Source organism: Echinops telfairi, unplaced genomic scaffold (assembly GCF_000313985.2).
Source record: "Echinops telfairi isolate 266 unplaced genomic scaffold, ASM31398v2 ScPeMD7_7467;HRSCAF=8505_1, whole genome shotgun sequence".
Taxonomy (NCBI): domain Eukaryota; kingdom Metazoa; phylum Chordata; class Mammalia; order Afrosoricida; family Tenrecidae; genus Echinops; species Echinops telfairi.
The window spans coordinates 42642449-42652790 of NW_022111368.1; the positions used below are offsets into that span (position 1 = coordinate 42642449).

Consider the following 10342-nt stretch of genomic DNA (forward strand, 5'->3'; position numbering starts at 1 on the left):
AGACGTCGGGCAGGGCAAGATATGACAAAATACCAATTTATAAACTATCAAGGGCTCATGAGGGAAGGGGGAGCGGGGAGGGAGGGGGAAAATGACCTAATGTCGGGGGTTTAAGTGGAGAGAAAATGTTTTGAGAATGATGTACAAATGCGCTTTATACAATTGCTGTGTGTATGGATTGCGATAACAGTTGTATGAGCCCCTAATAAAATGTTTTAAAAACAAACAAACAAAAATTGGAATGTTAAATAATGTATAATCTCATTGGGATATTGGTTTATGTGAAGATTAAGTGGTTAAACACTTAGCAGAGATTAGGGTGCAGCATGGAATTTCATTGCAATTCCTTGGTTCTTAGTTATCTAGCATTGCTGGCCACTGGAACTCAGGAAGAGGCTTTAACCTAAGCCCTGAGATAGGAAGGTGAGAGTGGGCCCTGTCTTCCTGGACAAAAGATTGACTAGTTAAGTCTCCGCCTGAGCAAAACAAGTCATGCTGGCCTCAGACATTGCTGGGATTTGATTGTTAAATGCATTTATGTTGGTCAGTCAGAGCTTCCCGCTTCTTTCAGGGCACAGTGTAAGAAGAACAGGTAGGAGTTGAGGGTTGATTGTTGGAAAGTAAATGTTTATGCTGGGCAAAAGGGAGTGGCTGAAATCTCAATGAGGACAAGCAGTGGTTTAATGGCTGGGAAAGCTAGACTCCTAATACAAGTTAGTTAATTGCCTTTATTTTGTTCTTCCTTGCTGCCTTTTGAGTATAAGTGAATTTCTTGGCACTATATAAATGAAATGATTGGCAAATGGGGGATGTTATTAAAAGTGTTTACATACTAAGTTTGTCAGGTTATTAAAATTTTAGAGATAAATGTCTTTTCTTTGCATTGTTGGTCTAAAAGGCGAATGTGGCATTTATTTTGGTCTGTTTATCAGTTATGAATAGTAACAATTGAGTTGGTTACTTTTCAGATCGTTTGAAAAATGAAAAAGAACCAATGGTGTTGAAACTGAAGGACTGGCCCCCTGGAGAAGATTTTAGAGATATGATGCCTTCCAGGTAAAATTATGAGGGGTGGGGAGAGATGGTTCCTGTTCTTGATTTGGCAGCATGAATTACTATATGAGGTAGGAAAGTAGTTTTCCGGGAAATAATCATCCTTCCCATAGCTTGTGCTGAGTTTTCATTTCTAATTGGTAGTATTTGGAGATATATTTTGAATGAGATAAAGTTAGTGACTTTTATATTTGGCTGAATAATGCAAGTACTACACATGCTTTCTGTTATAGTTCTTTGCCAGAAGAGAGGCAGGAAGTAATTTGTCAGAAGGTCCCTGGGTAGAGCAAACAGTTGACCCTCAAACACTAAAAAAGGTTGGCGGTTAGAACCCACCTAGCGCTCCCACAGAACAGTCCTAGTAGTGTGTTTGCTAAGATTATAGCCAGTGAGGTTAAGGGTTGAGGTAGAGACCAGAGCCCATCCTGGGATAATTGGACATTCCAGCACAGAGGGCCCACATGGAAGAGAAAATAACAAAAAACCCCAAAGATTATAGCCATGAAAACCCTATGGAGCAGTTGTGTGTGTAATGCATTGGGTGGCCATGAGTTGGAATTGACCTAAGAGTAACTAACAACAGTGTGATCAGGCCTATCAAGAGTTTAGTATAATGTTTCATCGAGTTAGACAATAACACATCTGAATGGTTGGATATATTTTCCTGAGTTGAGCTTGAAACCTTCAAAAAGAAGCCTCAGAACGAATTCATATATTCCTGTGCCATTTCTTCTGATCTGGACTTTATTACTTAGATCTTTTATCTGAAATAATGTGATATTGGAGGGAAAAAAAAGATGTCTTGGATATTACTAATGATAGTCTTTACCTTTATAATGACAGATATATTACATGATCACAGATCAATCATATAATGAAGCTGTAGGAGAACATGCTTATTTACAAAATCCTGCTGTCTCATCCTAGGTTTGATGATCTGATGGCCAACATTCCTCTGCCCGAGTACACAAGGCGAGATGGCAAACTGAACTTGGCCTCCAGGCTGCCAAACTACTTTGTTCGTCCAGATCTGGGTCCCAAGATGTATAATGCTTACGGTAAGGAATAAATAGCTAACTTTAAAAATAACCTAAAAAAAAACCAAGTCATGTATATATATAAAGCTTGATTTTTGAGACAAGGGGATATGGAAGAAACCTATAATCCTAACACTTAAAAGGGCAACAGTCATCAGTTTGCCCAATTCTTTCACTCCTTGACCACTGGCATGCATATGTATCTCCTTTTCATAGTTGAAGTTGGGAGGCAAGTGCAATTTGATACTTGTTATATGGGCTGCTGGAGTAGGGTCGCTTTTAATGGTGAACCATTGGATGAATATAGTTTTAGTAATAATTTCAACATTGATGGATGTTGAGGTCAGTCTGCTATAGTCCAGCTGTTTTGACATCTACAACATAATTGCATTGTTCTGCAATTGGGACTAGAATGAAGTTGGGTGTTTTGAAGGAATTCTAGACCAGTTTGTTGTTGAATGCAGTTCCAGTGGTTTGGTTTTTGGTTTTTTTTTAGTGTTTTATACCATTTGAGTCTTATTTTTTCCATTAACTTTAGAAATTACTTGTTATTTTGTTCCTTCCTTCCATAATTATTTGCACGTCACCTTCTACCCCAGTCTCTTAAGGTTTGAGGGTGAGAATCCTTCTCAAGAAAGGACAGTCTGTTGACTTCTTTGCCATTTTCTCCTGAGACTAATGGAAGAGGAGGTCCAGGAAGAATTGGGGAAGAGCCCACTGTTCTGTTATGCTGCTCTCTGTCAGTGATCTACCAGGAATGAGATTGGGGGACATTCTTGAAAGAGTGTTTTTGTTGGAAACTTGCTTCCCAACAATCTTGATATCGTAGCTCCTCCTGCTAGGGTAGGATGAGAAATGGTTTATGGAAGAAAGATCTGAGCAGGCCCTTTTTTCCTCCCTGAGTCAGGGAGCCCTGAGTGTGCACTGTGTCAAAAATGATCCTGGCCACCTCCCCTTTTTGCTTAAGCCCTTTAAAACCTGATCAGAGCAACTTGAGTGATCTGGACAGGATCTCCAGGTATACTGTTTACATTAGCAATTGACAATGTAAATGAAAGCATATTTCATTTTGGAGTAAAATGGATACTGTTGTCAAATGATTAGCCATACATTAAGAAACCATGAAGCTTTGTGAATAGAAATGGATAGAAGTTTTCAGGAAAAAATCCTTGCTTGGTTTAAATAGCTCAGCAGCAGGTCTTTGCTCCTTAAATAATGGTAGATGGCAGTGTGGCTCTATAAAAGCTTTTCCTAGGACAAAAGTTGGTTATAACCAGAAGTAAACATTTAGGTGCTGAAAATGTTATTTTCCAAATACCTTATACTTTATCATAAGCATGAAGAGTTGCCAGGTTTTAAAGGCTGGTTGATTGGACTGACCGACTCTTCAAAGTAGAAAGAAAAGAGTCTCCAAAAAGATTGCTTAGTCCGCCTTCTCCCAACACCAAGATTTCCGAACAGTAGAAATGACACTGACGTGTATTCTGGGCCTCCCAGAAGCAGCTAGAGGCAGGTCAGGGAATAAACTGGGTGTTTCTGATTTTCAGGCTTAGCACCCAGCTTCTTACTCCATTTACCCTGCAGCCATGTTTTCTTACAGCCCTGCTGTTTCAGGCTGTGTTTATTTTCATGGAAGTCCATGGTATGTTTCTGGGGATCCTGCATGTTTGGTTTTTGGTTTGTTTTTTTTATTGTTCCCTCTGAATTCAGGCTCTTTTCAGTGTAGATAACTGGTTCTATCCAATGTGTAGAAATCCTCATGGCTAGGGTGGGATTGATTTATTAGGGCTTATGGATGGGTGGGTTTCCTCATTTAATATTCTTGTTTTAGTCACTTGAGCAATTTAAACCAACAAGCAGCCCCCGAGGATGCACTGAGAACCATACTCTTTTTGGGGCTCTTTCTCCCAGATCCATTTATCTTTGTTTTTTAAAATTTACCTTTATAACTTTGTTAAGAAAATATTTTCCAAGCACATTCAAAAAAGGAGAATGTACTTCAGGGACTCCCCCAGATACTCTGCTCCCAGCTTTATGTGTGTGTGTGAGGGGGCGGGGGTTAGTTTTCTGTGAAAACTGATCTTTAAGTTGCCCCGGGGCCTTGTCTCTTACTCAGAGTCCTCCCAGGCTATGAAAACCTGAGTTCACTTAGCAAATAAATCTCCTTTTAGCAATCACAGCTTCAGTAGTTCATGGGACTTCCACTTCCTAGGATTATTCTTGTACTTTATTATTCTTTCACTTCTGAGTAGGTCTTTGCTTGTCAGCAGAGGGAAGTCCTACAGTTGTTGGGTGCCATTGAGTTGGCTCTGACCCACCGCAGCCTCACCATCCTCAGTGGTTGCTGTGTTTGAATCCATTGTTGCAGTCCCTGGGCCGCTTTATCTCACTAAGGGCCTCCTCCCTCTTTTTCATGGATCTTGTACTTTACTCGTGTGGTTCTCCAGTGATTGGACCTTTCTGATGATGTGGCCAAAGTGAGAGGAAGGCTCATCTTCCTCCTCCCTTCCAAGGAATACTCTGGCTGTAGTTCCTCAAAAGAAATGGTTTCATTGGTCTGATCCCTGTTCTCCAACAGCACTGCAAGTCAAATGCTCCGTTGATCTTCCTTTTCCGTTGTCCAGTCATTTCATGTAAAGTATGAGGCCACTGAAAATAACCATGGCTTGGGTTCCTACAACTTGGTCATCAGTGATATCTTTGCTTTTGAAAATTTTAAAAAGTCTTTTGCCACAGATCTACGCACTGCAATACATCATTGGGTTTCTTTATTGCTGCTTCCGTGGATATCACATAGAAGTGTGTAAACGGATACTTCCAACACTTGAGCTCACTGCTGTAGTAATGGGAGCAAATCCACATGTAAGGAGGCACTCACAGTTGAAGCTCATACTGTTAAGGGCTAACTAAATAAGACGTGGATTTCCAACTGCAGGATTTTCAGTGGCCCTAGTCCCTACGTTATTCAAGGGTCAGTTATGAAATGAAATCCTTGACAACTTCTGGTTCTTTGTTGCTTAACATATAATTAAACATTTGACAAGGGATTTTTTTTTACAGCATTTAAAAGATGAAAGAAAACAGTCATAGTAAAGGATGTTCTTGAACTTCTGCATGATGAGAGAAGCAGTTTTAAAGTTTTTGTGATCACTTATCTCCTGGAGAATTAAAAAAGATTATACTATGATAGTCCTTGTTGTGTTCAATAAATTTAAGGCATTTTCTTTGCAGGGTTAATTACTCCAGAAGATAGGAAATACGGGACAACAAATCTTCACTTGGACGTGTCTGATGCCGCTAATGTCATGGTCTATGTGGGAATTCCCAAAGGACAGTGTGAACAAGAAGGTAGGAGGCTGAGGCTGAAAGAGGGGTTTATCCTCTCAGCTGGGCACCAGTCTGATATTTGCTTTCCCTTGTTCTAGAAGTCCTTAAGAGCATCCAAGATGGAGATTCTGATGAACTCACAATAAAGCGATTCATTGAGGGCAAAGAGAAACCGGGAGCCCTGTGGCACATATATGCTGCTAAAGACACCGAGAAGATAAGGGGGTTCCTTAAAAAGGTAGGCTTTCTACCCTCTGGATGTGGCAGAAGAGACCTCTAATTTGAGGATACATTTATTTTTTAAAATTGGCTGAATAGCTTTGTATTGTCGGTGACTGTGAAGCTGTTTTACCTTTAAATGTACTGTGCCTCGCCCAATCTTTGTTTTGCCTTCCTATTGGGTACTCACCAAGAGCTGCTGCTCTTCAGGGAGATTCATACAGAGGTGTGCATATTTTGGAAGGAAATGTAGACAATAGCAGTGTTAACAAATGCCTTCCTGTTGTGAACTGGATGGGCTGCTTAGGAGTTGTCATGATTTCAGAAGTTAAAATTGTGCACCTGAGATCAGATAGACTGAAGGTGGTTTCCAGGGAACATTTTCTAGATGATTGTTTAGACCCATTTATTTGCTTCTGTTGTCTTGGAAGTCCAAGCACTTAGGTGACCAAACCTGGACCCTGGGTGACTGTGTTCTGAGAGATTTACTAAGGTACTCTTTTTACAACGGTCCCTCTTGATTCTGCCCTTCCTCACTTAGTAGTCAGGTCGGAAGGGTTCGGGCCCTGATGGTGGCCATTACCTTGTGGTCGTTGAGAAAAGGTATGCAGGGGTTGTTATGAAGATGCCAGGTGCTTCCTTTTGTTGGCCTTTCAGTTCCAAGCAACTGGATAAGGTGTGTTCAGTTTTTAACTTTGTCACCACTAAAGTTGCTGGGTACAACCCGGGTCTCCTTGGTCTTAGGCTCTTCGGTCCTTCTAAGGGACTGGGTGTCATCAGCCCCTTAACCAGTGTTTGTTTGAATCTGGCTCAAGATCAGATGACTCTTGCAGAAAACCTATTGGCCACCTATTGTTCCTTTGATAGTGTTTAGTGAGTCTTCTAATACTGGTTTAAACACCCTTCTTGAAAGTTTAGTCTACGACATCTATGCTGGGACTGTTTCCATGGTTCCATAATAAGAGTTTAATTAACTACAAAACAACTTTACATCAGAACGAGTCTACATCTAAGATTGAGTCTACTTTCAAAAGTCTAGTGTAAGATACTATCCAAATATAATATTTATAAACATGTACATTAGACCATCAGTTTGGGGGGGAAACCACATTTTCTCTCCACGCCCCCCCCCCCCTCTTTTTGTTGGTTCAGCACTGATTTTGAGGACAACTTGTGTTTTCTTGCCAACTGGGGTGCTTAAGTGGAAGAACATTTCACATTTACTTACAACACAGTTCACTTACTATGTTGTGCAGTTGTGTGATGTTTGGAATGTTTTCTAGGTATCAGAAGAGCAAGGTCAAGAAAACCCAGCCGACCATGATCCAATTCACGATCAGAGCTGGTATTTAGACCGATCACTAAGAAAGCGTCTTCATCAAGAATATGGAGTTCAAGGCTGGGCTATTGTACAGTTCCTTGGGGATGTTGTATTTATCCCAGCAGGAGCTCCACATCAGGTAAGAACCATGACTTTATTCTTTATTCTCTTCATACTATGCGCTCCCCAGGGTGTTACTCATGTGTCTTCTGGTTTCCAGGTTCATAACTTATATAGCTGTATCAAAGTGGCCGAGGATTTTGTTTCTCCAGAGCACGTGAAACACTGCTTCTGGCTTACTCAGGAATTCCGCTATCTGTCACAAACTCACACCAATCATGAAGATAAATTGCAGGTAAGGACAAGGATTCCTAGCATCCTCTGACTGTGTAGTGGCCCATTAAGGTACTGACCTGACACAGAAGGTCAGTGAAATTTGCCATTTTGCACTTGAGTGTATTAATGTATTGGCTTCTAGTTCCATTTGTACTTAAGTGAAGGAAGAACAGACTTTGAGGAAACCTCATCTTGATGTGATGCTTCTTTAGACTGCAAAATGACTGCTTGACCAGGAAGGCTGATCTGGCTCAACTGCAGTCAGGGGTCTTAGAAAAAAAGCACTTGACCTTAATTCTGCAATGTTTTTACGATTGTAGGTAGAGAAATGATTCTTCAGAGTGTGCTATTTCGTTTTGCATTTGGAAAGTGAGAGGGGGCCAGCTGGCACATATCCTGGGCAAAGGGGACAATGAGGTTTTACCTTCTTCAAGAGAGGCGTGGGGTTTAAAATGTCTTTGAAATGCTGGCCTGGAGGAGCTCTGAGACATTTCCATTACTGACATTTCATGAATTTTTATGAATGTTTTAAATTCTAATTAGGGGGAAAGGCTGTGATTGTGGGTGACAGGTTTCAGGGTAAAATAATGGCATTTTCTTCCTTGATTTCAGGTGAAGAATGTTATCTACCATGCAGTGAAAGATGCAGTTGCTATGCTGAAAGCCAGTGAAACCAGTTTGGGCAAACCCTAAGCGCCCCAGAGACGCCTTAACCCCCGCAGGATGGAAGGGTATTACCGGCAGCTGTTCAAATTCTTCAGGCAGGATTCCTGTGGACTTTGAGATTCATGTTACCTCATCTTCTTTTTTAAACCGTACCCTACTTGTGAGGGTACTTTGTCTAATGTATATATCTAGTGTTTGCAGACACTAAATGTGTATATGTAGTAACTATTTACAGAACATGCATCCATAAACTGACTTCTCACCTAGTTCACAACTTTTACCAACCTGTAAAAAAAAAAATCAGCTTTGAAACAATACAGTTAGTCAAAATGGATTTATAACGATTAGAAGTCACACTGTGCAGCTTATTTGGATTGTATTGTCTCGTGTCTGTCTGAATGCCCCCCCCCCCCCCCCGACATTAGGTCCTCATTTTTCCCCTCCCTCCCCGCCCCCCCCCCCCCCCCCCCCCCCCCTTAGGGTTGAGATGAACAATGGAGGAATCGCGCCCAATGCTGCTGTCCTCCTTGTATTGCATAGGGCTGGCATTAAATAGCAGAAACCAACTACTGTACAATTCTTGGGATTAACTGTCTTTAGTTACATGGAATTTTAATTTAAATGAAGCTTTGCTAATTTTAAGTGTTAAGCATTTTGCATTAAAGTATTCATGTAATACTTTGGCTCAGTTTATTGGCCTCTGGTTCGGGACTCAACTCGCCTCTCAACAAGAGTTATAGGTGTTAAGATTGGTTTAGGGAGCTTTTAGATGCAACACAAGAAATGAGACTTAAAGACTACAGTGCAGGGGGCATCCCATGTAGAGGTACAGTCAGGGAAATGAGTCCAATACAGTGTAACCCACACAGGTCCAGGCTAGTGCACAAAGCATTCCAGTCCATCAAGTATCCACCAACCACTTTGAGAACTAAAACCAACATTACAGAAGCCTCCACTGTACCCAGCTTGGGATAACACTTCCGCCAAAGGGATCGTAGTCCTGTATTCTAACACTCTATCATTTGGAAAAATATAAAAGTATCTATTATTTGTTGCATGAAGTTCTACTCTGTAGAATATCCCACTGTGTGAATACACAATGATTTATCTTTCATAATTCTAATGAATATTTGGATTCCTTTCACATGGGTTTATCCCTAATAGTATTGAGTCAATACGTATATGTTCAAATACTGTTAATAGACAATGCCAAACTCAAAGCAGGTACTCCGATTTAAGCACTCACCAGTAGTGTGTCCTGGCCAATAATGTATCTTGGTTAAAAAAAAAACAATTTGAAAGTGAATTCACCAATTTAAAGTGTATAATTTGATGATTAGTATATCCACATTATGGCAGTTTCAGCAGAGAAATGGAAAACTCTAAAAAAAAGAAACCACATGGGATTTCTAGAAGGAAAGACAGTAAGTGAAATGGATGGGCCCTAGCAGTCAACAAGCCACAAGATGAAGGATCAAAGGATTATTCCTCAAGCAAACAGGTGTGGATATCAAATAATCTAACACGTGCAACTGGATTCTTAGAAACAGAATTAACGAAGTGACAAGGTATCAATTGAAAAAGATACCAACCACCAGATCTTGGAAATTCAACAAGTCTCAAGCAGGATAAATACAAAAAACTATACTTAGACAAACCATAATCAAAGGCTGTGGCTGGGGTCGGGAGGGAGACATGTCAAACGCAGACAGAATGGGGTGGGGGGTTGGGGGCTGTGAAAGCTGTTCTCACCAGAATGGAAGCAAGAAATCAATGTATTTTTAATGGAATCTGGAATGTATACCATTAAAAGTATTGAAGTGTTATACTCTCCAAAAGGCACTCGGCACAGATCACTTTATAAGTGAGTTTGTACCAAATCTACAAAGTAGATAATTCCATTTTATACAAATCAAGTGGATAAAAATCTGGGACATCTGTCAACCTATTTTATAAGGCTAGTATACCAACATCTCACCTGTGGTTATGTTCCAAACACCTACACCAGATTGTGAAAGTGGAGGGTTGACTTATAAACCTGTAAGAATTGTGGTCCAGGTGAGGTCACCCATAATTTTAACCACCAAAGCCAGCATTACTCTTGCTGTGCACCTGTTCAGTTCAGTACCACCAGATGTCAAAATGCACAAAACGGGCTCTACAGTGTAATGTCATTAATGAGAAAAGTCAGATTGTTGGTAAAGGAATAGGTGTTTTAATACCAAAAATGTGCTAAGAACAAACCAAAAATGTGCTAAGAACAATACAAGAAAGGAAATCATGGGCCAACAGCACCTACAGACTTGTTAACAAGAATTCGAGATGAAACAAGTTCCAATTTAGCGTATAAAATATATGGTGTGACCAAAATCAGACTGTCTAA

The 10342-nt window shown here is 40.5% G+C and overlaps 1 protein-coding gene across 2 annotated transcripts in view; it reads left to right on the forward strand.

The window, feature by feature from the left end:
- Positions 1-8369, forward strand: part of KDM3A (lysine demethylase 3A) — a 59426-nt gene extending 51057 nt beyond the window's left edge. For both annotated transcript variants that reach the window (XM_045283861.1, XM_004707952.3), the window contains exons 20-26: positions 969-1056; positions 1981-2111; positions 5322-5438; positions 5516-5655; positions 6920-7096; positions 7178-7312; positions 7906-8369. In XM_045283861.1, coding sequence (XP_045139796.1) covers positions 969-1056; positions 1981-2111; positions 5322-5438; positions 5516-5655; positions 6920-7096; positions 7178-7312; positions 7906-7986 — 869 coding nt within the window. In that variant the 3' untranslated portion in view covers positions 7987-8369. The remainder of the gene's footprint in view (positions 1-968; positions 1057-1980; positions 2112-5321; positions 5439-5515; positions 5656-6919; positions 7097-7177; positions 7313-7905) is intronic.
- The last annotated feature ends 1973 nt before the right edge of the window (positions 8370-10342 follow it).